The sequence below is a fragment of the Ambystoma mexicanum genome, chromosome 3q (assembly GCF_040938575.1).
Source record: "Ambystoma mexicanum isolate Mex_15411 chromosome 3q, UKY_AmexF1_1, whole genome shotgun sequence".
NCBI classification, from domain to species: domain Eukaryota; kingdom Metazoa; phylum Chordata; class Amphibia; order Caudata; family Ambystomatidae; genus Ambystoma; species Ambystoma mexicanum.
The window spans coordinates 477,432,185-477,458,248 of record NC_090926.1 but is presented as its reverse complement, the minus strand read 5'-3'; the positions used below and the strand labels follow the sequence as shown (position 1 = coordinate 477,458,248).

At 46.3% G+C, this 26,064-nt stretch overlaps 1 protein-coding gene across 2 annotated transcripts in view; it reads left to right on the top strand.

Annotated features, from left to right (window-relative positions):
* GABRB2 (gamma-aminobutyric acid type A receptor subunit beta2) overlaps positions 1-26,064 on the top strand; it is a 1,186,575-nt gene that overhangs the window by 615,663 nt on the left and 544,848 nt on the right. For both annotated transcript variants that reach the window (XM_069654272.1, XM_069654271.1), the window contains exon 5: positions 20,281-20,363. In XM_069654272.1, the coding sequence (XP_069510373.1) occupies positions 20,281-20,363 (83 nt within the window). The remainder of the gene's footprint in view (positions 1-20,280; positions 20,364-26,064) is intronic.

Genomic DNA, 26,064 nt, shown 5'->3' with positions numbered 1-26,064 from the left:
AGTAGTCTTATGAGTGCCAATGTTATTTTCATTTTTTCTCCTTCTACAAGAGTCTTCCACCACTCATCAACATTCCTTGTCATGTGACTTGTAATGATGTCCCCCAAGCACTGCTCTCGCTCTTTCCTTAAACCGGTACACTGTAGTGTGGGATGTTTCAGAGATTCTATCTCTCCTTTTATTTTACACATTCTGCAGCTTTCACGGATATCCAACCTTTTTCTTCTTTGTAATATTTCTCCCGTTGGTAAAATGTTCAATCTGAATCTCAGAAAAAGGTCTTGGAAGTACCAGTTAGGGAATAAAGTCAGATAACTCGGGATCTGATTCAGTTTTCGTGATTGGGCCCAGAAGTTTTCGTAACCTTTGTATTTGCGGTTGTCTTCTTGGGTTTCGATCCAATCTGCCATGTATAGTTTCTTTTTAGTTTTGTCTGGGTTGATCCATAAGTCATCCTCTGACTCACTGAGGTTCACTAGGATCCCTCGACATGTCTTTTGCCAGTCTATTAAGATTATGTCAGATTGGTCTTTTAGGGCTTTTATCAGCACCCCAAATCCTCCCGTGGTGTTTTCTTCAAGACATTTTTGGCAGAAACTTAGCATTTTCCATACCACAATTGTTTTGAGTGATGTCAATGCCAGCTCTCTCCTTATTTGCTGTATTGGGACTGATTTGGGCAGCTGTAAAGTTTTCCTCCAAAACAGGCCCTCCAGGATTGACCATGTTTGAGCTTGTAGGGGGGTTGGTGATTCTACCCCATATGTTAATATTGGCACCACTTTCATCCTGTAAAAGGATATTAGAGGTCATAAGGTGAATCTGCAGTATCTTTTACACAGAATTCTCCCTTGGGCAGCTAGGTTGGTTGCTTTCCTTTTTAGCCCCACTATTCTTGGCATGTTGTTTTTCGTATTGTCTATACAGGCTCCCAAGTACGTGAAAGCTTCAACTTCCAAGATTTTTTTTGTTTTTCAGAGACCATCCAAGTTTTTTCCCTCTGTTTCTATTACCTCCTGGGCATAGCTTCAGAATTCTCGATTTTTCTGGATCTATTACCAGATCATTTGAGTCTATATACGATTGTAATGTAGTGAGCTGTCTTTGCAAGCCGATTTGGGTTTGGTCCATCAGGACGATCTCATCTGCGTAAAGCAATCTCCCAATCGGCATTCCTGCTATTTTTGGTGGAAAGCAGCGAGTGGACTCAAATGACTCCTCCAAGTCTGATGTGAACAGGTTATACAATTCCGGAGCCAGCGGGCATCCTTGTTTTAAGCCCATTTTTATCTGAATTTCGTCTGTTAATGTACCCGTTATGTCCAATCTGACTCTGATGCTTGTATCCGTGTACAAGTCTTTGATGTTCTCCACCAGTAACTGTGGACATTCCCAGCTTTCCATTTTCTTCCATAGTTTAGCTCTTTTTATGGTGTCGAAAGCCTTCGACAAATCTACGAACGCAATATAGATTCCTTGGTTTTATTCCTATGTGTTCTGGCTTTCATTAAGTTAATCAGGAAGATGTTAAGTGCTGTTCCTCTCCCTTTCACAAAACCCGATTGCCAAGGATCACGTTGTCCACTTTGCTGTACCCAATGGTCTAATGCTTTCAGTAGTGTAGACGCAAAGACCTTCCACACCACGTTTAGTAATGCGATTGGTCTGTAATTGTCAGCTGATATCCTGAGACCCTTTTTAAAAATGGGCACCACTACTGCCTTTCGCCAGGAATCCAGAATTTTTTCTGTTGTTAGTATGTAATTAAATAGAAGATGAAGAAATTTAGCCCATTCACTTGTGTTACTTTTCAGTATTACGTTTGTCAGCCCGTCGGGCCCAGAGGCTCTCAAATCTTTCAGTTTTTTTAGGATGCTCTCAATTGCTTCAATACTGATATCTATAGTTGCCTCAATTTTATTTGTCATTGGTTTCCGCTTTGGGTCAGTGTGAGTTTCTCCTTGCAGCTGTGTGTAGTGCTTAACCCATGAAGAAGCACTAATTGGGTTCATTTGACTTATTGCTTGAGGCTTCTCCACTTCGTTGATGATTGCCCAGATTTCAGCTGTATTTTTAGTTCTTATTTTTCCCAGCATTCTTTCTGCATCCTGATTTAGCAAGGTCTTCTTGTGTAAATGTAACCAGTTTCTGTATTTTTGTTTTAGCTTATGAATCTCTTTACTCCAGTTGTCGTGTTTAATCTTTTTTAGTCTTCTGATGTCTCTCCTTAATGCTTTTTTCTTTTCTCGTATACGACTGTCGTACTGGTGTTGGTAGGTTGATATTTGATGGTTACTTCCAAGCTTCCTTTCTGTAACAAATGTTCTGAAAAGCGGGGTGTAATCAATCCTTTTTTGGCCTTGTTCGTTTTCAAGCGTCGAGATCATTTGTTTTAGATTATGGTTTAGTTCTCTTGTTTTCTCTGGTCTGATCCTTAGTTTGATACCTTTTTGGTCTGTGACCAACTTCTGGTTATAACTTCCGGTCTTGTTATTGCTGATGTTTTTGCACGTCAGTTTTAACAAGTTGTGGTCACTTTCTACTGTTGAGATTACTTCCAAGGTCTGGATGTTCTCCGACAAATTACTTGAGATGCAAATATAGTCCAGGATCTCTACTGATTGTGTTCCCTTCCAGGTTGGTTTTGCTGGTTGCTCCCTCTTCACCTTTTTCGATCAGTACTACACAATCCCTTGATTGTACCATACGGTTCCACATTGTACCTCTTTTTTCCTTTGTTGAAGCTGTTGTTATGTCATGCTCTGATCGGTCGTCCTTGTTCAGGCACGAACAATTTAAGTCTCCTACCAGTATAAACATAGGATCAGGCCACTTTTCTCTCTGTTCATCGATTAATTCTGCTATTTCATCTGGCAGGTTTTCGTGTAGTGAGTTTGCTGGATTCCAATATATGTTGATCAGTATTAGTACTTTACTGGCTTTTTTATCCAGATGTAACGCTACCATCTGAATGAGTAAATTTGGATTTGTCTCCCCCAGTCCAGGTTATTTTTGATGGCTACCAATAGACCTGACATAGGTCTACCTTTTGGACCTTTGACTGCTGGGTTTAGCAATACCACGTATCCTTCCAATGTCGGTGGTTGCACCAGCCATGTTTCTTGTAGGCACAACACACTAAGTTTCTCTTTTTGAAGCGCTCCATTAGTAAAAAGGTGGTTAGAGCCTCTGGTGTTCCAACTTCCCAGGCTCCATGAACCCACGCTTTTTACTGTTTTATATTATTGGGTGTTTGTTTTGTCATCAATCATGTTTTTCAACCATTTCCACCTTGCTGCTTCGTTTTCTTCTTCTTGTTGTTGAATTCTTTTGTTTGAGCTTTGTGTGTTCTGGGTGCCCCTTCTCGCTGATGTTGTTCTGTTAGTCTTGGCACTACTAGTCTCTCTGTCTTTTCTGTTGATTTGTCTCACCGAGTGTTTCTTTACTCTCTCCTGGGTTTTTAGGACTTCATCACTTTCTTGTAGGTCGAAACCCATTGGTCTTAATTGCGGAGCTTCTTCCAGTAGCAGTTGTCTCACCAGATTTGATCTTGTATGCAAGATTACCTTGTCGGTGCGATCTTCCTCGATGAATTCTACGATCGCCAAGTCGTCTGTTTTAATTAGTCTTAGGGCCGGTATGTTGTGGAGGAGTCTTATTACGTTGGTTCTGTTGAGGATTAATCGGTCCTCATAATGAAGGATCCGTTCCAGAACAAGCCCTGGTTGCTTGGAACTGTCAGCAGCACTTGTTTTGCGTGTGGGTCTGTGCTGTAGATCTCTTCCCCCCTCTTTTGTGTACTGCCGGTCTCTTCTTTCCTCCATCTCGATTCGCTTGTTGATGTATCTTTTTACACTTTCCTGACTGGTTCTGTGGTTTCGGGTCACAGACCGTCCCACAAACCTTTCTCGACCTTGACGTTCGCTCTTCTGACCTCTTTCACTTGATTCCTGTTTTTTTCTCGGTCCATCCTTTTATTTGGTACTCTTTTGTTTTCTCTCTGTGTCTCATAACCGGTTTGTGTTGACATTATAGATAAGGTGTCACTTTCGCTATAATCTGTGTGCTCTTCACTCACGGAATCATCAGCCCCTGTGTTTACCTCATCGATGCCTCTTATGCCCTGTTTGTCTTCGTCATCTGCGACCGGGTAAGTGGAGAGGTCCAGCAGGTCATCGTCAGAGAAATCAACTTCTTCGATTTCTAAGATCTTTTGTTCTTCAGTCTTTTGGTCTGGTCTCACCTTTTTTCTTGTTGTTTCTTAGCTGGTCAATTATACTCGGTTGTTCTTTTGGTATTGTCAGGTTTTTAATGAAAGCTCGGCATTTACTACTGCTTGGGGCTTTTGCTGGTGGTTGATTTTTTTGTTTTCTAGAGGGCCCTATGTTCTTGTGGTGCCCCCCTGATTTGTTATCTGCGGTCCCATTGTTTTTCGTTTTTGTTTGGCTGTCTAGTTGTTTATCTTCTGTGTTTATGTCTCTTGTTTTGAAGATCTCGCACACATTCCCCTTTTTCTTTCCTTTCTCCAGATATTTGTCCGTAGTGATGAAGTCTCCAGGCCTTGTTGTCGGTCTTTTACTAGAAATGGCCTCCACTGTTTCTGTTGAGTTGTTTAGCCCTTCCCTAGCGCTTCTGTTTAGGGGACTTTCTTCCACCTCGATCAATGATGATTTCATTGACTCATTTCTTGTTCCTGGTTGAGACAATTTGCTCTTTGGTTTTTCTCTTGGAAGAATGTTACTGGTGATATCCTCAGTCGGGGGGGTCTATCTTCGTTTTGTTTTACCTCCCCCTTCTCTTCACTTTGAGTTGCTTGCGGTTCCATAACGGTTACACTTTGGGTTTCTGAGTCCTCTTCTAAATTTACTGGTGTACCCATGCTCCTTTCTCCTTTATTTTCTTGCTCATTGTTTTGTTTTTCTACACCTGGAATAACCTCATGTACGGTCATTGTTCCTGAGTCTTTTTTTATAAAGTCCTTGCCTTTTTGATTTAACCTCCCTAGTTTTCTATCTTTTAGTATAGGTTTGATTATGTCATGTAGCAGTTGGGTGATATTGGCGGTGCTTTTGTCCAAATTGTTTTGGATTGCTGAAATGAAACCCTCTACAAATATTGTTTTGGTATGTACCATTGCAAGTATCGTAGAATGGTCTCTTAATGTGTCCGCGATGTCCTCATACAGTTTCATGAAGGGTGCTAGGATTCCTGACATAGTTGCGACCATTAGCAAATTGTCTTCCGTTGTTCGACCTGATTTAACCTGGTCTTCATTTCCCACTTGGTTTAATGGCAACGTTTGCGTCGATTTGTCTTCGATGTCAACTTTGTCAGTCATTCCTCTTTCTTTGTCAACGTTTTTGGTGCCTATGGTCTTGTCTTTTAGTGCGTTCTCCATATTCATTGAGGTCTCCAACAAAACTGCATCTGATATTTCGACTCCTGTCGTTTTCTTCATATGATTAGTGCAGGCGGGGCTCTGTCTGCCAAAGCTGAAGCTTAGTGTCTCCCTAGCATTTGCTGGGGTTACTGTGGTTCCTCCATTTATGGTGTTTGGAGTTTTGGGAGCCCCTGTTGTTAAATTTGTTGGCAATGGTCCTGCCGTAAATGGTTTTCATGTGATGCTTCAGGGAGCACTCTCCTTTTGCTTTTTCGGGTATTTCGTCCTCTTAACTATGTATCTAGATGGGGGGCTGAATTTAGTTCTTGGATTAGCCCCCTCACGGCCTTCCAACTGTGCTAACTCCTTCCATGGCCTTTCGTCCTCTGCCTCGGAGTTTGAGTTTTTTCTTTTCAGGTTGTTCAGCATATGGCATTCCCCTGTTGTTGGTAGCTTCGGTTTTTCTATCCAACTAGATACAGTCGCTTGGCTTGCATTGTGACCTGTTCTTCCCTCCTTTGGGCTTACCCAGGGCTCAATAGTAGAGACATTCAATGCTGTTAGAATTGGAGAACTGACCAGATTTTGCATTTCGTCTTCCACTGGCTTGTCTGTGATTTTTTGTGTGGCCTGTTTTGTCGAATGCTCTGCTTCCGTCTATAGGCTCCCATGGCTTTGGGTGGTTCTCCGGTATTAGCGGCCGCCTGCCCATTGTCTATGTATAGCGCAGTGCTAGCTCCAATTTTTACTTGAATATTGATGGGGCAGAAACTTTGATTTAATAAGGGGTCAGGGGTCGCTGGCTGGAGTTCTGCCTCCACAGCCCAAGAGGGGGGGGGTGGAGCAAGTCACATCCGTATCACTCACTATGCCCTCTGCCCCTTCAGTCTGTTCATTGTCTCTCTTTAAGTGCATTTTGTGTCCTGGCTCCCCTTCAGTGAGTCCCAATGGCACGTGCAAATACAGCTTACCTTCTTTTATGTTCTGCAATTCTTTGGCGGCACTGTGGTCTGGCACTCCGCGCTTCGCCCGCCACCTGACACCGGACACTCTGACAGACTCCTCTACGCTTCGCTTGACTTCCGTTTCTGAAGTAAGCGGGCGTAAGGAGGTGGAGCGTCAGGCAGGTGAGAAGGCAAGTGAAAACAGACTCCTGTGTCTTCAAAGTGAAAGTAAAAAAAAATATATAATAATAATAAATAAATAAATAAATAAAAGCAGACTCCACGTAGTTTTTGCTTCAAAAACGTCTTCCAGTCTTCCAGCAGCAATTTCGCAGCAATTTTGGGCGGCAATCCAAAAGTAGTGGCACAGGCTCCACGGCACACCGGACACTCTGACACACTCCGCTATGCTTTGCTTGACTTCCGGTTTTTGAAGTAAGCGGACGTAGGGAGGTGGAGCGTCAGGCAGGTGAGAAGGCAAGTGAAAACAGACTCCTGTGTCTTCAAAGTGAAGGTAAATAAATAAATAAATAAATAAATAAATAAAAGCAGAATCCACATAGTTTTTGCTTCAAAAACGTCTTCCAGTCTTCAAGCAGCAATTTTGCAGCAATTTCGGGCGGCAATCCAAAAGTAGTGGCACAGGCTCCACGGCACACCGGACACTCTGACACCAAAATTATGTATTAATAATAATGCATTGCATAATGTCTCCTCTGCCTATACATTTAACACATCTATACAAATATGTTTGCTTGCTCTCTCCTCCACCATTAGACATAATGTGTAACTAAGAATGCTTTTCAATGCTCTCTTCGTTCCTACAACAATGGCATGTGCCTAATAATGCTTTGGCATATTCACTCCAGCATCTATAAAATGAGGAGGTGTATATTAATGCTTTGGCTTGCACTCTCCTCGGCCTAAAAGCATAACATGTGACTGAAAATGCTTTGACATGCTCCTTTCCCAACTAGAAACATGTTGCATGCCTAAGAATGTTTTTGCATGCTCGCTTCTCTGCATATAAAATTGATGTGTAAAACAAATGCTTTGCTGTACTCTACTCCCACCTACACAATTGGCATGTGCCTACAAATGTTTTGGTGTGCACTCTCCCCCAATTTAAAATTAACTTGAGTCCGAGAATGCTTTGGTGTACTCTTTCCACCTACAAATATTAAATATGCCTAAAAATGTTTTATTGTGCTCCTCCTCCACCTACAAAAAATGTGTCGCAATTCCAAACTCCTTTCCCCACAAATGTTGGCCATAATTAGTATCAAATTTAATCTACTTTTACCTGATTTAAACTACAAATCTGCACTCCGTTCTAAATAAACAAATGTCATTCCCTATCTAAAACTCCATGGATTTGCTCCTGCCTCTTCAAACACCGACCATATCTACTTGCGCTCCTTTATATAGACAAGAGGGGAGGGGGCTAGTCGAGAAAATAACTTAAACCTTTATAAAAGGTCAAAAAGCCTTATTCACTGAAACTCCTTGAAACCCAAAGGCATTGCTCCCACTTATTTGTGGATGAGTTGTCATTCTTCCTTGTAGCATATTTTTATTTGTTGCCTTTAGTACTGCTTCTTTATAGTGCCAGAGCTGTCACTGTATGATGCTTTGTCTTGCTGATACATTTCCTTGTACATTTTCTTTAGGGTTCATAGCAACAACCTTTCTGCTTGATTTATTTATGATTTGCAAAGATGTTTCAAAGGTGTTAGAATGTCCAGCCCTTCTGTAATGCATCTCTCGTGCTCTGCTGTGTGTTCCTTTGGGAGCCTGTAATGTGGTGCTGCCATTATGTCTACCTATGTCAAGGACTTCAGAAATTAGGTTTGTGATGGTTGTTTGTGCCCTAGGGGGTGGGTGTTTGCAAGCCGGTGTGTCAACCATGAATGTTTCCAAGATGTGGATACTCCACAGTATGTGGATGGAGATGTAGGGATCAAGGGTTCTTCTCGGTAAAATGTGTCCAGCAAGTGTCTTGCTGATTGTTCTGCCCCATTAACCAATTATTTAAGATGAAGGATGACCATGTAGGAGCGCAGTTGCCTGGTTGAAAGTTCATGTTCTTCTTTGCACCGGATCTTGAAATCTCCAAGTATAATTTACTACCAACTGTTTTTACGTTGTGTTTTCTCTGGGGTGAGTTTATGGGGTGAAGTCCTAAAAAGAAAAGTAGGGGGCTCATTAAAATACCAATTGGATGTGGCATCACCAGAAATGTGCATATCAAGGTGCTCTTTGAAAAAAGTGGGAGAACTCCTGAAAAAAGTGGGGGACTCTGTCCACCGATGTATACCCTTGACTTGAGCCATGGGTGAGTTCATTTTCATATTCCTGTTAGAAGTTCGTTATCACCTGCAATTTTCATTTTACAATTATGCTCCTAGGATACTGTGGAATATATTTCCCATTTCCCACTTTCCATTCGAGAGAAACGAAAAGTAATTAGGAAGGACACATTATTTCTGAAGGACCCATAAGTGAGCATCAACTATTATGTATGCAACTCTCAATGCTTGCAACGTGTTGTGTTGAGCATATTTCCTCGTTAAATTGTATGTGGCCCATTTGACTTATATGGAAGCAGAATTATGAACCATTATTTTGCCTTCTCCTACTTACTCCTAGCTATGTTATCCCATTGCCAGTCATATTATTCCTGGAAAACTAGCGCCGGGTTCCGAATGCTACAATGAGATGCAGGCAGCCATTCGATTGATTTTCTTTTACTTTGTTCAATAAGAACAAAGGAGTGTTTCAATATTTAATTCGCACTAATGTTTTAAATAGGCATCATAATGAAATAATGGCTGGGGAATGTATCAACTATTAATTTATTTTAATGTTTAATGTGGCGTACAGAGCATCATTAGCAAACAAGTTGTGCCAGCACGCTGTACTGTTGCATTGGAATTTCATGGTGAGCAGTCAGCTGGAACTGTGTACATAAAAACAGCCACACATCTGTTGTCGTGGATCCCCGATTCTTACAGTGCTTTGGTTTGTCAGTGTTGGAGCTGAGGAGCTTTAATGTATTTGGGGTGTTAGGCAGCGTCGATTTGCGTTCAGAAATGTTAAAAGGCACACTGTGATGCTACTATTTGGACCAACTCACAGTGAGCATTTTTATTTTTTTTGTCCGATTGTGTTGTGGGCATCACGACAAGTTGTCACTCACAGGTGTTCTATTTGCTTAGTGTAAGGAATGTCTATGCCTCCATTATCACAAAATCCTTCAGTCACATGACAAGGTAGACAAAGCAGTAGCAAGAAGGCTTAGGTACACTTCTCTCAAACAGCTCCGTTTTCCGAAACGAAGCAGCTTAAATAAGAGATGTTCTCACTGCACCTTTCTGACAACCAATGGAGTGGGACTTTCAATGTAAAGGGCCAATTACTATTGTGATGGATCATTGAATCAACCACACATTAGTGTGTGATGTCGACTGACACAAATCTGGGGGGCGTATAGTTTAGGGATTTGGGAACTAAGGCAGCCGCTGTATTTGGAATAGCTCCTGGTGCAGAACATGCTGACACTTTAAGGCACAAGGGAAGAATGCATTTGTTCTTCTTGCACAGCATTGTAAGGTTCCATTTGGGTAATGGTCTTGTTATTCCTGGGTTACAGAGGAAGTGTTTCATCCTAATGTTAGGATGATATGCCTTTGGAGGAAATGGTTACCTCAGTGGTAAGTGGGTGTGGCATGCAACTTGCATCCTATATCTGCACTAGTCTTGCCTTTGCATTTCGCTTAAGTTTTAAGGCGGTTCAATCAGATCTGAGGAACACAATGGTCATAGACTTAGTGGAATCAAGACTGCAGGATGTGAAGGCTTGGGGACCAATTATACAGTGGCTTAAGTTGGCTAAATTGGTTTAGTCTTTATCACTGTACCAATATGAGAAAAACAGAATCTGTGCCATTTATCTTTTGAACATGGGAGATGAAGAAGAGTTTAAGGGGCCGATTCATGGAACAAACGTGCACCGAAAATCTACGGATCATGGAAGTCCCTGCGCGTGTACACCCCGGGATGTGCGCCAAACCCGTGCATGGCGCACAAGTCACAGCAACATCCCGAAAGGCGTGCGCAACGCGCACAGTGAAAGCGCACAACCTCGGCGCATACACCAGAAAGTGGGCGGGACACGGGGCGTAACGCGCAGAATGGGGAACAACGCGCAAAAATAAGGGCGTAACTGGGGATGTACTGCAGGGAAGCAGACGGAACGCCCACACGCACTCGAACCACACGTATTCATGGAATCGAATAGGGCAAAGCCACGCACAGCCAAAGACACGCCGAAACACGTCCGCCACACGAAGGCAGGCGGTAGCGTCCCTGCGCATTACAAAAGTGGCAACATACAGCAATTGGGCCTGTGCGAGCGGGCTACGTGTATTTCAGGGGTTCGCGTGAACTTTTTCACGCGATCGGGCCTGGGGGAGCGGGCTACGTGTATTTCAGGGGTTCGCGTGAACTTTTTCATGCGATCGGGCCTGGGGAGCGGGCTACGTGTATTTCAGGGGTTCGCGTGAACTTTTTCACGCGATCGGGCCTGGGGGAGCGGGCTACGTGTATTTCAGGGGTTCGCGTGAACTTTTTCACGCGATCGGGCCTGGTGGAGCGGGCTACGTGTATTTCAGGGGTTCGCGTGAAGTTTCTAACGCGATCGGGCCTGGGGGAGCGGGCTACGTGTATTTCAGGGGTTCGCGTAAAGTTTTTCACGCGATCGGGCCTGGGGGAGCGGGCTTCGTGTACATCAGGGGTTCGCGTGAAGTTTCTCACGCGATCGGGCCTGGGGGAGCGGGCTACGTGTACATCAGGGGTTCGCGTGAAGTTTCTCACGCGATCGGGCCTGGGGGAGCAGGCTACGTGTATTTCAGGGGTTCGGTTGAAGTTTCTCACGCGATCGGCCTGGGGGAGCGGGCTACGTGTATTTCAGGGGTTCGCGTGAACTTTTTCACGCGATCGGGCCTGGGGGAGCGGGCTACGTGTACATCAGGGGTTCGCGTGAACTTTTTCACGCGATCGGGCCTGGGGGAGCGGGCTACGTGTATATCAGGGGTTCGCGTGAACTTTTTCACACGATCGGGCCTGGGGGAGCGGGCTACGTGTATATCAGGGGTTCGCGTGATCGGGCCTGGGGGAGCGGGGTACCACTCACCGTCTGCCTTGCGTGTAGAAGAACGCGTAGCCAACACCCGCTGTGAAGTAATAGCATGTGAACCCCAACAGATGGAAAACACACGCATCGCACAAAAAGCACGTACAGAACAGTGTAAAGGCACGCGGGATCTCCAAGCCCTGCCAGGGCAACGCCCGTGCGCAAAACGTCACAGACGCGCTTACGCTGTAAGGGCCTTTGGTCCAATGAAATCGCGTACGCGTGCTGACGCGCTTACGCGCTAAGGGCCTTTCCTCGATTTTCACGCTGACGTGCAGGATTTTCACGTGCCAAATCACTCCGTATCAAGCTGGCCACGCGAAAACACACGGAAGACCACGCTCCTGCCCAGAAGGCCGAATTACTGCCCCCCAGTGCCCCGAGCAGCCTCCCACGTGCCATCTGCTGCTGCCTGCCTGCCTGCCTGCCTGCTGCCACCGTGCCCTGCCATTTGGTGCCTGCACATCAGCCATCTGCAGGGGTCCAGTTGCTGTGTCCACCCCTGCTGGAACAGAAGACTCCCGACTCAGATAACATTGCTCCACAGCCCAGCCCCAGGACCCAGTTGCCCAGCCACTCCTGCCCCTGGGGTTGCCATGTCGGGCACATCCACATCTGGCACCAGTGGCAACCCCCGGCCAGAGGGGCAGAGGGGCACCAGCTTCACTGCCACCGAAGTTGGTGTCCTGGTGGAGCAAGTCCTGGGGCAGTATGATGCCCTCTTCGGATCGTCCCGCGCCAACAAGGAAGGACGGGAGAGGATCTGGGCCAACTGTGTGGTTGCCATCAACGCGGAGGGGGTGGCAACCCACACCATCCAGAAGGTCAAGAAGCGCTGGGAAGACATGAGGTCCAGGACCCTCATGAAGGCCCGGCGCCTCGTGGAGGGGGGCTGGGGCCGCATGAGTTCCATCCAGATGGGGGTCCTGGAACGCGTACACCCAGCGCTCCAAGCCCAGGTCCTTGAAAGGGAGACCCGTCTGGAGTTGAGCGGTAAGTGGCCAAGCATTGCTGTGTGAGACAGGGCATGTTGCAGTGTGCTGGTTGTCTGATACTTGCCTGTATGTGTGACATAGGCCATGTACGCATGTATGTGTGCAGGGACATCATGGTAATGCATGTGCGACCAGTAATGTGTGAACCGCACGGTTGTTGCATGTGTTTAAATGCGACATGGGGAGCCCTATGCAGATTGTACACATGAGAGCATGGCAGTCTCTTTTCCTGGACATGGGTGGGGGTGGGGGATGGGTGCTGATGCCAGGTACATATATGGTGTCCATGTCTGTGTGCCTGACCTGCGTGGCTGTGACTTGTGGATGCCATGGATGCATGACACATGTCTGTGACAATGTACAGATTCACTGATGCAGCCTAGTCATCCTTGTATCCACTGTGATTGGGGTGTAAGGGGCCAGATGGATGTGACTGAGGTGAAGTGTGTGCATGTGATAGGCATGACCCATGATGAATGTGAGTTCCATTACATTGTATGTTTCGAGAGTCCATTGGACATGTATGGAAATGTCCATGGCATGCACCATGACTGTCACTGTGTGTGTTTTGCCTGGACTGACACATGTGTTGTGGAGGGACATGATGGAAGTGTACTTTGACAGTGGCACTCATCTGCTATTGCTTCCTGTCTAGGGGACCATTGTACAGTACCCTGATGCTTGTGTTCTATGTCTCCCTCTACGCAGCGGCTAGTGAAGAAGAGGGCGGAGACGGAGCTGTGGAGCAAGGCGGCGGGGATGCCCCCACGGCTGCAGCGGAAGGGGTGGGTGAGCCCCCACAGCGGCCTGCTACGGCGGAAGACGGTGAGGAGCCATCCAGGTTGGTGGTTTCCACAGAGGAGGAGGAGGCCGCCACTGAGGCGCACATGGGGCCTGGTGGGGGCATCCCTGCTAGTGCAAGTGGTGCAGTCCAGGGGCAGGGGCAGGAGGCAGCACAGGTCACCGTGGAGGGGCCTGTGCATGTCGCTGTCCCTGACCCTGTGGGTGCACCACCATGCACCAGCAGGGATGCCCCGTCCCAGGCCCGTCTGCAGGTAGAGGGGATGTCCATGTCATCTGACTCCCCTCCACCTGCGGACGAGGGGACCCCTGGCCATATGGAGAAGGTCCTGATTGGGGTCGCGATGCGCACGGCTGTGATTTGTGATGCCGTGCGTGCTTCCCAGGAGGAGCACGCACGTCATCACGAAGAGCACCGTGCCGACGTGGCCCAATTGGGATCGTCCATGTTCCGGGGTTTCCTGCATGTGTCGGCCAATCTGGCGGCCCTCTCCTCCTCTGTGGAGACTATACGCCAGTCGTTCTCCTTGCCGTGTTCCGGCCCAGATGCCACCAGGGCCCCCTGTGGACCTGCCCTGACCAATGCAGCCAGCTCGGTGGGGATCCCATCCCTGCCACAGTCGGGAGTCAGAGGTCCAGCAGGGGTGGACACCACAGCAACTGTACCCCAGCAGATGGAGGATGTGCCGGCATCATCAGGCAGGGCACGTGCACGACGGCGTCGGTGGATTCCATCAGCCTGGATGCCGTCATGCTGGCAGAGGCAGTGGCGTCGGAGGCAGCAGCGGAGTCAACGTGGGAGGCATCATGGCTAGGGGCCATCAACATCGGAGGGGCAGGCATCGGCCGTAGGGCAGGAGGACCCAGGACGGGAAGTGTCTTCCGTGTGGCAGCGGTTGGGCCAGCATATAGGTGCGGAGCGGCGGCGGGCGGAAGAGGCGCGGCTCACAATGGTCAGGGCGGAGAACTCCATGCGGAGGGCCCTGAGGCGGGCCGAGTGCCTCGAGGCAATCCGCAGGGGGTTGGAGGAGCAGATGGCGTCGTCCCTGCGGACCCTCGGGGCCATGGAACAGGACCGCCGCCGGGACATAGACGAGGAGTTTGATGATGCCCTGGCCCGGAACACCACAGAGTGAGCCGCTGGACTTGCCCGTTGCCTTTGTATATAGTTCTTTAGTTTTAGGTTTCATTTGTTTCTTCTTATGATTTGGAGTCGACGGACACAGCTCCACTTTTTGTATATAGTTGCATTTTAGTTAGGGTTTTTTGTAGGTTTCCTTTCTTCAGTTGGGCTCATGGACCCTTGGATGTTTTGTACATAGTTCTTCATTGGATTGATTTTATTTTTAATGTGACTTTGAACAACTTTTTTTTGGATTTGGATTTGTAGTTTTGATTTTTTTGGACGGACATGCAGCTTTTCTTTTTTTCATTGCCATTGTAGTTTGTTTCATTTCATTTGCATTCAATTTTTTTTAATACAATTTTGTTTTCATACTTCACTGTGTGGTATCATCTCATTGGTTTCATGCATGTCATGTTGGGTGTTTTCCCATTCATTTGCAACCATTGTGTGTGACGGACATGGGTTCATTTGCTTTATGAACATTGGGGGTGTAACATGTAATTTCCATTTCCATGTGGGTGAATGGGTTACTTGGTAGGGCCTTTTGGCTGTGGAGGCTGACCATAACACACATGATTGGGGATTGTGAGGACCTGGGTGCAGGGGGACATGAGTGGGGGCCTGGTGGAGGCTGCCCCTGGTGACTGGGGGGGTGGGGGTGGTGGGAGACATGGGTGGGGGCCTGCTGGCAGGTGCCCCACAGTGCTGGGGGGTGGGGGTGCTGGGAGACATGGGTGGGGGCCTGGTGGAGGCTGCCCCTGGTGGCTGGGGGGTGTGGGTGATGGGAGACATGAGTGGGGGCCTGGCCTGGTGGAGGGTGCCCCACAGTGCTGGGGGGTCGGAGGGTGGGAGACATGAGTGGGGGCCTGGTGGAGGGTGCCCCTCAGTGCTGGGGGGGGTGGGGGATGGGAGACATGAGTGGGGGCCTGGTGGAGGGTGCCCCTGCACTGCTGGGGGGTGGGGGTGCTGGGAGACATGGGTGGGGGCCTGGTGGAGGCTGCCCCTGGTGGCTGGGGGGTGGGGGTGCTGGGAGACATGGGTGGGGGGCCTGGTGGAGGCTGCCCCTGGTGGCTGGGGGTGGGGGTGGTGGGAGACATGGGTGGGGCCTGGTGGTGGGTGCCCCTGCACTGCTGGGGGGTGGGGGTGCTGGGAGACATGGGTGGGGGCCTGTGGAGGGTGCCCCTGGTGGCTGGGGGTGCAGGGGGACATGCGTTGGTGGGCAGTAGTGCAAGTTGACATGTGGGTTGGCTGGGGGGCATGGCCATGGTGGATGGGGTGCCTGCAGGACATGTGCAGGGTAGGCCCCTGTGGTGTGAGCCACCTGCAGGGGCCGTGGAGGGTGTAGAGGGAACACCTGGGAGGACCCACACGTGCAATTCACGTGTGGTGCTCCCCGCGCACCCCTGAAATACGCGTACCCTGCTCGCACGGGCCCAATCGCGTGTGGAAATTCCCGCGCACCCCTGAAATACACGTACCCTGCTGATATTGCGTGTGGAACTTCACGCGCACCCCGAAATACACGTACCCTGATGGAATCGCGTGTGGAACTTCCCGCGCACCCCTGGTATACACGTACCCTGCTGATTTCGCATGTGAGACTTCCCCCGCACCCCTAATACACGTACCCTGATGGAATCGCATGTGGAACTTCCCGCGCACCCCTGAGATACGCGTACCCTGCTCGCACGGGACCAATCGCGTGTGGAAATTCCCGCGCACCCCTGAAATACACTTACCCTGCTGATATCGCGTGTGGAACTTCACGCGTACCCCGAAATACACATACCCTGATGGAATCGCGTGTGGAACTTCCCGCGCACCCCTGGTATACACGTACCCTGCTGATTTCGCGTGTGAGACTTCCCCCGCACCCCGTAATACACGTACCCTGATGGAATCGCATGTGGAAATTCCCGCGCACCCCTGAGATACTCGTACCCTGCTTGCACGGGCCCAATCGCGTGTGGAAATTCCCGCGCACCCCTGAGATACACGTACCCTGATGGAATCGCGTGTGTAACTTCCCCTGCACCCTGAAATACACGTCCCTGCTGATATCGCGTGTGGAACTTCACGCGCACCCCTGAAATACACGTACCCTGCGGAAATCGCGTGTGTAACTTCCCCTGCACCCTGAAATACACGTACCCTGCTGATATCGCGTGTGGAACTTCACTCGCACCCCGAAATACACGTACCCTGATGGAATCCCGTGAGGTACTTCCCGCGCACCCCAGTGATACACGTAGCCTGCTTGCTGTGCTGGTACAGGGTTAGCGCAGCCCTTTGCGCTGGATTGGGTATATTGATGGCTTTTCCCTGCGCGAGAGGCGTTCTTGGGGGCGTAACTGGCGCTGCTGCAGGGTCGCTGCGCCACTGTGCACCACGGCTGGTTTTGGTGGCTGGAATCCATGAATACGCTGTGCGCGGAATTGGATTTTAGCGCACGCGGCTGGCGCAGGGATTCGCACGCGCACACTGTGCGCCAGCCGCGTGCGCCACTTGTGCGCTGGATTCTATGAATTACCCCCTAAATTGGGTATCAAGAAAACTCCCAGGGATTGCATTTTGAGACAGATCATGTTGAAAGAGTATGTAGTAAAACTGGGAGTTTGAAGTTAAGGTTTTCATATGACCCTATTCCCAAGCAGAAATGTTGACCCATTTCCCATAATGTGCACTGCTTTTGCAGAAATGTTTGCAGCGTGGCATTTGGACTTAAGGAGATGAATTCACAAGGTTCTTACTGCAATAAAAATGGCAGCCATGCCAATCTGTACCTTATGATATGATATGGCATTTATAACGCGCCTATACACAAATGCTTCAAGGCGTGACGAGGCACGGGAGTGGAAAAAGAGAGAAGACAGACACCAATCCTACTAGGCCAGGAGATATTGAGATCACGCAAGTGCAGAGGAGGGGGGAAGGGGAAAAGTGTGGGGGGGTGAAAGGGGCAGTGCAGTACATAGGATAGTAGTAAAACACATTTTAAAAAATCAGATAATAAATAAAAGTGCAGCCAGCTGGTGGCAAGTGTACGGGTAAATGCAGACATCCGGGTCAAGTGCTAGTAGGGGCTGTAGGGAGACAGAAACAGTCCCCGAGTCCAAGGGTTGCCAGGGGGGCAGTGAATATGTGCAACTGTCGGGGAGGGTACCTGAAATTAAAGGGTAGCCAGGTAACCAGTACACTTTCAGATTCAGCCAGGAGATCAGCAGGGGATAGGAGTAGAGAAAGCAGAAGCAAATAGGAAGGTTTTGAGGTGCTTCCGGAATCAGGGATGGTTTTCCTCAAGTTTCAGAGAGGCAGGGAGGCTGTTCCAGAGGTAGGCCCCAGACAAAGAAAGAGATCTACCACCAACGTGTTGCTTGGAGCAGCGACTGACCCTGAGGGAGTTGGAGGCGGATGAGCGAAGAGCTCGAGAAGGAAGATATTTAGGAAGAGAGAGTTGAAGGTATTGAGATCCCAGTCCCCAGAAGGCCTTGTGGACAATGCAGATGGTTTTGAACTTAATCCTCACCACCACTGGGAGCCAGTGCAGAGATTTCAGTCCTGGAGAGATATGTGCCATCCAATGTTTTCAACCCCATAGAAATGGTTCTGAGAAATGCCTAGAATTAATTAGTTAAAGGTATTTCTTGCCACCAGTGGTCATTGAATAGAATTGAAAACTGCTGAAATAGGAGCTTAACCTAAATTGCTAATACTTATGAATGGGATAGCCACCCTCAGGAAACTGCATTCAACTAAATAGCACAATTTGACAGTACCCACAATCCACAGCAGCATTATATACAATTAGCATCACTGAGAGATTTCCAGTCTCTTGTTTCCTTGTACCACTTCTCAACTTATTTGATGTACCAATCACATTATGTGAATCAGTCGGCATAATGTTTTTAAAACAATGGTTATGTAAACCCCATATGGATGACTGTTCTAATTAGTACAGCCCCAAGGAAGACTGTCCATAAACACAAGCCTGGCCGCCAAAAGATGGCAATCTTTTCTGTTTGCTAGAAACAAAAATTGACACAAGAGAGGAAACGTGTTTTTGTAAATAACCGTCTAATGGAAAGTTAATAATGAATGACCAATTTATGTTTATTTTTTTTTTTTTTAATCATCAAACTGTTTCAAAATAACTGTTTGTTCTCTTCATGGGCACAGGATTCTGACTCTATATACACCTATGAATTGTGGAGCTGTTCCCATGATGGATGATTGTTTGAATATTATGACAAACATTTGTCACAAAGCTGAACGTATAAATGCTTGTTTTATATAGCCTTGCATAACTGTTTGCAAACCCGTGTAGCACAGTGTCCACTTTGTACTCGCTACAAATCCTCTATAATAGGGTGAATACCGGCACATCCACTGTCCTTGATTTTCTTACAAGGAACATACATTCTACTTCAAACCTATAAAATTGTATAAGAATGTTCTACGTATTTCAGTGTCATGTGAAGTTTGTTTTATTGTTCCTGAAGTCCTACTAGTTTCTCACAAGTTCTTATAAGTTACTTATAAGAATCCTGTATGGTATTTTTGTATGGGATTGGATATGCTGTACCCAGTACCAGTGAATACGCACAACGCAAATGGACTTGAGTTTTATGAACACTTTGGGGGTGGGGCCTAAACAATGTTATTTCATTGGAGATTAGGCGCTTCAAGCGGTCATGCCCAATTGGACGGCAATGCATGAGAGCTTCCCTAAGCAAGAGGGTGAGGCTGAAAAAGGTCCTGCGCCACTGGTAGAGAGAATAACGTCACAGCGGAGACATGGATCAATTGCCACTGCTCCTGATCTCCATTTATGCAGTGGTTTCCCTCTCAGTGGGTGATATGTGTGATTCCCCCTGACCTCTCATGGGTGACCACTTCAACCACATTTATAAGTTTGCAAATATGTGGGGGGCACAATGCCAGAGACATGGGATCTATGTGATAGAAAATACAGAAACCCAAAATGCAAAATGTATTTTTTTTCACTAAACCCATTTCACTGCATATATGTGCTGGGGGGAGTACCACTGTCTCCCCATACCACTCTATATTAATTATCAGCCTAACCCACCCCCTGTGCAATAATGAGTTGATACCACAGACATGTGGATGTGCCTGGGCTGTTCTGGGCAATGCTCACTGTTCTACTCTTGTCTTTACAGTGGAGGTGAGAAATATATTATGTAAATATTTGCCCAATGCATATCCATCTGGAGGTCATTAAATCATAACCCACACTGCCGAGGCACTGCAGTGAGGAACTTTCTCTTCTTAAATTTGTGAAGCCTCTTTGTTTGCCAACCCATGTCCCTAGTGCTGCTCCCTGTCTGTATTGTTCTGCATGCCATGTGACGGACAGAGACCAGGATCTGACTATGCTTCCTAGAGACAGGACACACACACACACAGAAGGGCAATAGCGATAGAACGACACACCCAGGATGCCAGCTCATCATTCTCAGATCCTCTGAGTGTTGATGTCTCCAAGACTTGCTTGCGATTTCAGCTCTGTAGGCAACATGAGACCAAATGGAAAAACTGCCCACTTCACCTGGAAGCCCTTGTGCGTTAAAACTATCCTCAGGGAACTTAAACGCGGACATCCAACAACACAAAGCTAGTGGTTGTGCAGTGATATGATGACTTACAAACTGGATAGGTTTAGTGATTAGATAACTGTATGCACATCACTTTGTTAAAAGTATCGCCAGTTATGTAGACTGCTTCAGTTCTTTTGTAACATATTCACGTGCTGCTTCTGCGTTCAGCCCCCCCTGAAAGAGGACGAGGCTAACGCATGTTCATGTCGCACCTTTCCACAGAATCACAACCACAGCTGCCTGCATGATGGACCTGCGGAGGTACCCCCTGGATGAACAGAACTGCACGTTGGAGATTGAAAGCTGTAAGTACTTCTCATGCTCTGAACTATGGTCTAGTGGAAGGCAACATCATCTGATGAACATGTTACTTCCCACAACTGACTCTGCCACCTGCCATGTCTTCTAAGAGTAAAGGGTAAGCACTATACAGGGTCACCTCACACACACGCACGTATGCATAGTTGTTTTGTACCACATTATCTTATTATGTGACATGTCTTGGTACCTATCCATCTCTCAGTTTTGTTCTCTTTGGTTGTTCATGTGTGTTTTGGGTTTGAGCATGCTTGGATCTTCTTTGCAGCAATGTTTGTGCCAACTCAGGGCATGGCAAAAGCTGCATTGGAGTTCTCTCTCATGCATGGTGTTTCATGCTTCTCGCAGGAGTTAAAGGTGCCGATTAGTCGAAGAGCCCTCGGTGGGTCGAGGAGCTATACCAACCAGAGTAATTACTATTGATTGCATCCATGACATTAGCACTTAATGGGAACAGGGTAACCTGATAAATGCTCTTGAGTTCAAATAGCAGTTTGGATGGGATAAATATTGTCCAAATGTCACCAATGGGCATACCCGGAGGAGGGAAGAATTAAACTGGTGGACTGCAGAACTTGGTCTGCAACGCATAAGACAATAGGCAATTCATGCACTACGAAGCAAGGTAATGAGTGACTTAATGCACATACAGGGCAATGATTCTTGACACCAGGGATTCTGGTCAGTGAACTTTATTTTATTAAACACAAATTGTCAGAATACAGAGCAAGGTAAATGCAACTCATGTACAGCTTGGCAGAATAACATGCAAGGTGAGCACAAAAGATACAAAGCAAAGGGGAATAATATGAAAGGTACGTGAAAATGATATACAAGGCAGAAAAACAGCATTTTACTCTGACACGAGTCAGATGATATAACGTCGTATATACACACTTCAACAAGGAGAACTTTATATTAAATTGTATATTACAGAGGTGTAATAAATTCAGATAGTTTGACACGCCGGCACCTCAAAGCAGAACATCAGCAAGATGCAGGTGATCCACAACAATGCTCTATGTTCTGCCCTCAACATCCCCAAACAAGAGCATATCTCAAATGCATCATGGGAGGCCCACTTCCCATCCGAGAAAGGATCATTTTCAAAACTCTTTCCATCATCCACAGATGCCTGTCCCTCTCAGCGCCCATCAACTTTTTCTCTACCAGACGGTTAAGGTCAGACCACGCACACCGTCTTACCTGACCCAAATACAGGCGAGCTAAAGGAGGAGGCTCAAGTTTCCCAAAGGTGCCAAAATACCACTGTATTTCTCTCCCACCCAAAAAATAGACAATATTTACTTCATAAACTTATCAACATAAAAAATGTCAAAAGTACAATTTAAAAAACAATCCAATTTAAAATACAATATCAATTCCAAGTAAAATCCAGCTCATAAACTCACAAATGGTTAATATCATAAAAATGAATTGATTCATTCATGTTCATGTCCTTAGAAATTAGTATAAGTAATTCTGCAACAGCCACAGTAAGCAATACTTGTCTTCCCTTGATTATTGTAGCCCACAAATTACATGGACTAACCACTTTTATCGAATGCACAAACTTCTCAAAATACACAGTTCTCTTCTGCGTCAGGGCTAGGCACTTCTTAATAAGATGGTAAAATGTTTCAGTTTCGGGTATTTTACAGAACTTAAACGTACGCTCATATTTGGGATGCCTAACCATGCCCGGACTACTTCCAAGGTATGCGGACAATGAACACAAAATATAATCTTTCCTGTTCGATTTTCACTGCGGGGAATCGGATTACATACACACTGATTCCTCTGTCACCTGCCATTAGAGCAGGCCTAGCCTGACTACAGTTTCAGACAAGCTATATTGGCATGCCAAGGTATGACAAGGCCGCCAGGGTTCTGGGGCTGTGGACCACTGCCTCTGTGTTTCAGATACACCGCTTGTTAACACCTGTATTTTGAAGGGTGTTGCACTCTGATACAATGGATGCCAGTGTTCTAACTGAATAATATTTTTTCCTGAAAGCAATGTATACCATATAAACAGAATAAACAGATCTCATGTAATGGATGGGCTGCAGTAGTGGTGGATCCTCTTGGAACAACACCTGGCAAACCTGGCATGTTGGTTTAGTGATCCATGCACAACCTCCACAGAGTGACTCTCTTTTTAAAGAGTGCACTTTATCAGAACTGAAGTGTCTGTTTACTGTGGTATGTCCCCTCAAGGCCACATGTAGACCTGCTCTCCAGATTTGAACCTTTTCAACTTGTTTTGAAATCTTCGGGGAAGACCAACACTTAGCAATGGAACATTTTTGCTGAGCACTTGATAATGACGTGTATTCTTAAGAGCAGATTTTACTTGTAGGCTGGTTTAGCAGTTTGCTAGTGAGGTTGGCCATTGGAGTAGCAGTGTTTAGAGTTGATATTATTGAGCAGCAGCTTAGCATCAGTGCTGGACTCGTTAGGACATATGTGTCTTCACTTATTCAAGTTTGATGATGGAATTGATAAGCTAGTGTATCATATGTTTAGCTGTGACTAATTGACATAGCATAAGCTTTGTGATCATTTTACTATTATAATAATCATGTATTATCATCCTTTCTACAAATGGAAGTGGAAGCATTACTGTATTTCTAAACAATATGTCCTAATCTCATTTTGGAATTATTCCATAAAATATGGATTTTTAAAATGTAACTTGCACAGGGAAAGGATAGTTTAATTTCACCTTTCATATGTATTGTATCTTAGTGTGTTTATACAGAGTTATCTTAACAAATATACAAACAACAGGTGAAAAGGAAACAGAAAAGAAGGGTGTGGTTGCAGTAGAATACAGATATTTATAGTTAAGCAAAGTATTATGAGCAGAAACCAAGGGGAATCAGTACTGCGTTTAGGATATCTTCTGGCACAACACAACTTTTCTTAGTGCTTAGTTTAAATCAGTGGTACTCATTTTAAGACTCAAGTCCACATTCTGGAATTTTTTGATTGTTGCATGAAATGGAGTAGCACACATTTTAAATTCAATCATGTAGGGGGAAATGGTGAACAGATATGCATTTGCTGATGAGGACCTTCAACTAGAATTCTGTAGAAAGCGCATTAGTGCTGTGAGCATACCATCACTGTAACCTGGTGGACTATTTCTTCCATTGGAAATTGCAGCACTTTCTCTATTTTTTTTTTTGTCCATCATATCTTCCAGCACCCTCTATGGCCAAAGACTGCATTTGCAGCCAGCTGTTTCAATTGATGAGTCCCTAATGTTTATTAGTACCCCAGCGAGAGACAATCAGAATGCAACAAGCATTCTGATTGGCTCTCGACAGGTCCCTACCCGGCCAGGAATGTCTCCGTCCGGATTCCACGGCCTTTGTCCCCGGCAGGGGGCGTGGCAGCCTCTCAGCCAATGAGGAGGCTCGTAGAGGGGCTATCCCCGCTCCGAGCCTCCCCGCAGCTGAGAGGCTGCCTTCGCTCCCCGCCCGGGACTCGGGTAAGTCTTTTGTTTATTTTTTATTTTTCCCTTCCCTCCCCTGCCTCCCACCCGCCCCCCCCCCAACTTACCTTCTTGATCCTGCGTCCCCGCCGGGGGACGAGGGAAGCCTCCAGCCATGTGGAGACTCGGAGCGGTGCCATCCTCACTCTGCGCCTCCACACGGCTGGGGGCTTCCCTTGTCCCCCGCCGGGGACGCAGGTACTTTTTTTTTTCCCCGTTCCACTCCCGCCCTCCCAACCCCACTTACCTTTTTTTTAATCCTTTTTCGGGAGCGGACGCGCTAGGAACACTTTCGGGACAGAAAAATATTGCTTTTAGTACCCCGGTCACACAAATTTTGTGGGCCAGGTTACTAATAGCAATAGAACCCTTGCGGCGGGGGCATTCCCGACTCTGGTAATGCCCCGGGGCCTTCAGTAATGCCCCCGCCGCTCGGGTTCTTTTGCTTAACTATGTTGTGTTCAGGCCTTTCTCACATTTTACTTCCCTTACAAAGATTATCAGAGATGTGGTGTCTTCTTGCGGATAATATCACCAGTGGCATTTCTTTCAAAGAGGGGGACTTTTTTCAATTTGAGATTATTCTCAAGTTACATTCTTGGGAGGATCAGTTACAATGGGGAGAGTCAGGTTGTTTCTTCCTATGTTTTACTCATTTTTTGTATAAAATACATATTCCAACCAATGAAAAATTGTCTCTTTTTACTGCATTTCTGACTTATCACCGTGGAAGTTGTTATCCCAGATTGTGCTTCTCAGGCTTCCTAAGGCAGCCCTCAAATCTGCTTGTTTTTTTCTCCATGTAATTGCGCATATTCCTTAGATCATAGGAAAATCATAATATTTGTAATGGCTGTATTCAGTTGGAAGAGTGTGTTATACTGCTCTTCGGTGTTGTCTATAGGTCTCTTACACACATTGCAAAACATCTGGAAAGCCATGCGCCTTGGAGAATGGTTCTCTCCTCACTGTGTAACTGTACTTGATTAATATTTCGCTATTCTAGAAAAGTTCATCACAGTTGGAGAATTGAGTTTTTTTGATGATTTGATAAATTAGTCATTTGTGCCGTGGGCCCTATAGAAATGTTGTGATTGAGCAAATACTGTACTTGACTAAAAATGGTCATGTGCAAAATAGGCGCTATGTAATATTTTCCAATTTTGAAGGTCGAACAGCAAAAAGACAGATTTATTTTGGTGTTCTTGATGTCGCCCTCAAAAAATGCTGAAATATCACATATTGTTCCCCAACCCTCACCCTCTCCTGTGCTGGTCTGTTTTTTGTTAATTGCGTGGTTTCACCCCAGATCCCCCATTTCATGCCCCCTCCCTCTGACCGGCACCACATTTTCCCATCACACTCATTCACCCATCTCTCACTCACATACATGTACACACACATGCACACACCAATACAAACACCTTACGTCTGCGATGTCCCTCGCCTGCCCATGCCTGTAAGCCTCTGCGCACACTGGTGTGAATTGCAAGAAGCAACTATCATTCCTAAAATGGCAGCGCACAGAGAGAAGGCATCGTCAAATGGAACAAGGTACGTGCGGGCAGGGGAAGGTTATGGAGGGGGTTTGTTTATGGGCTAGGGAGAAGGGTGACTGGGGTTTTAATTATTGTTTTAGAAAGACCTCATTATAGATTTTAATCAGTCTTTTTAAATCGATCTTTTTTTCCAAGCAATATAAAACTATATTTTCACCTAATACCGCAAAAAATCGTTGATAAATACGCTTTCCCGCAATTTGTTGTGCATGATCATGGTGTTGCTGAATATTCTTTAATTGCTTTGACTATTTTAGCATGGAATTATACATTATTGTTATGACGTTTGAGAAGCATGTAATATGGTTTTGTGTGACAATTTTTTCAGTGAATCTGTTTGTGGCCAATGTTATGCGTCATTACGTCTATTTTGCTTTGGTATACGCTGGTCATTTGCAATGTTTTGTGACGATAATAGAATTTTCTTTATAGGCCTTGGTACAGAAATGACTTTGTAAATCATGAATAGTTTGGGCGCGTTACTACTGTCTTTCTGATGATTTCAGTGTTATAGCTGCCTTTCATTTAGCAAAACCATTATTCTGTGTATTGCCAAGAATTTGGAATTGGTCCAGACCCATTTCAAAGAATACGTGTTTTGTTCTACAAAAAGGCATATGTCTAAAA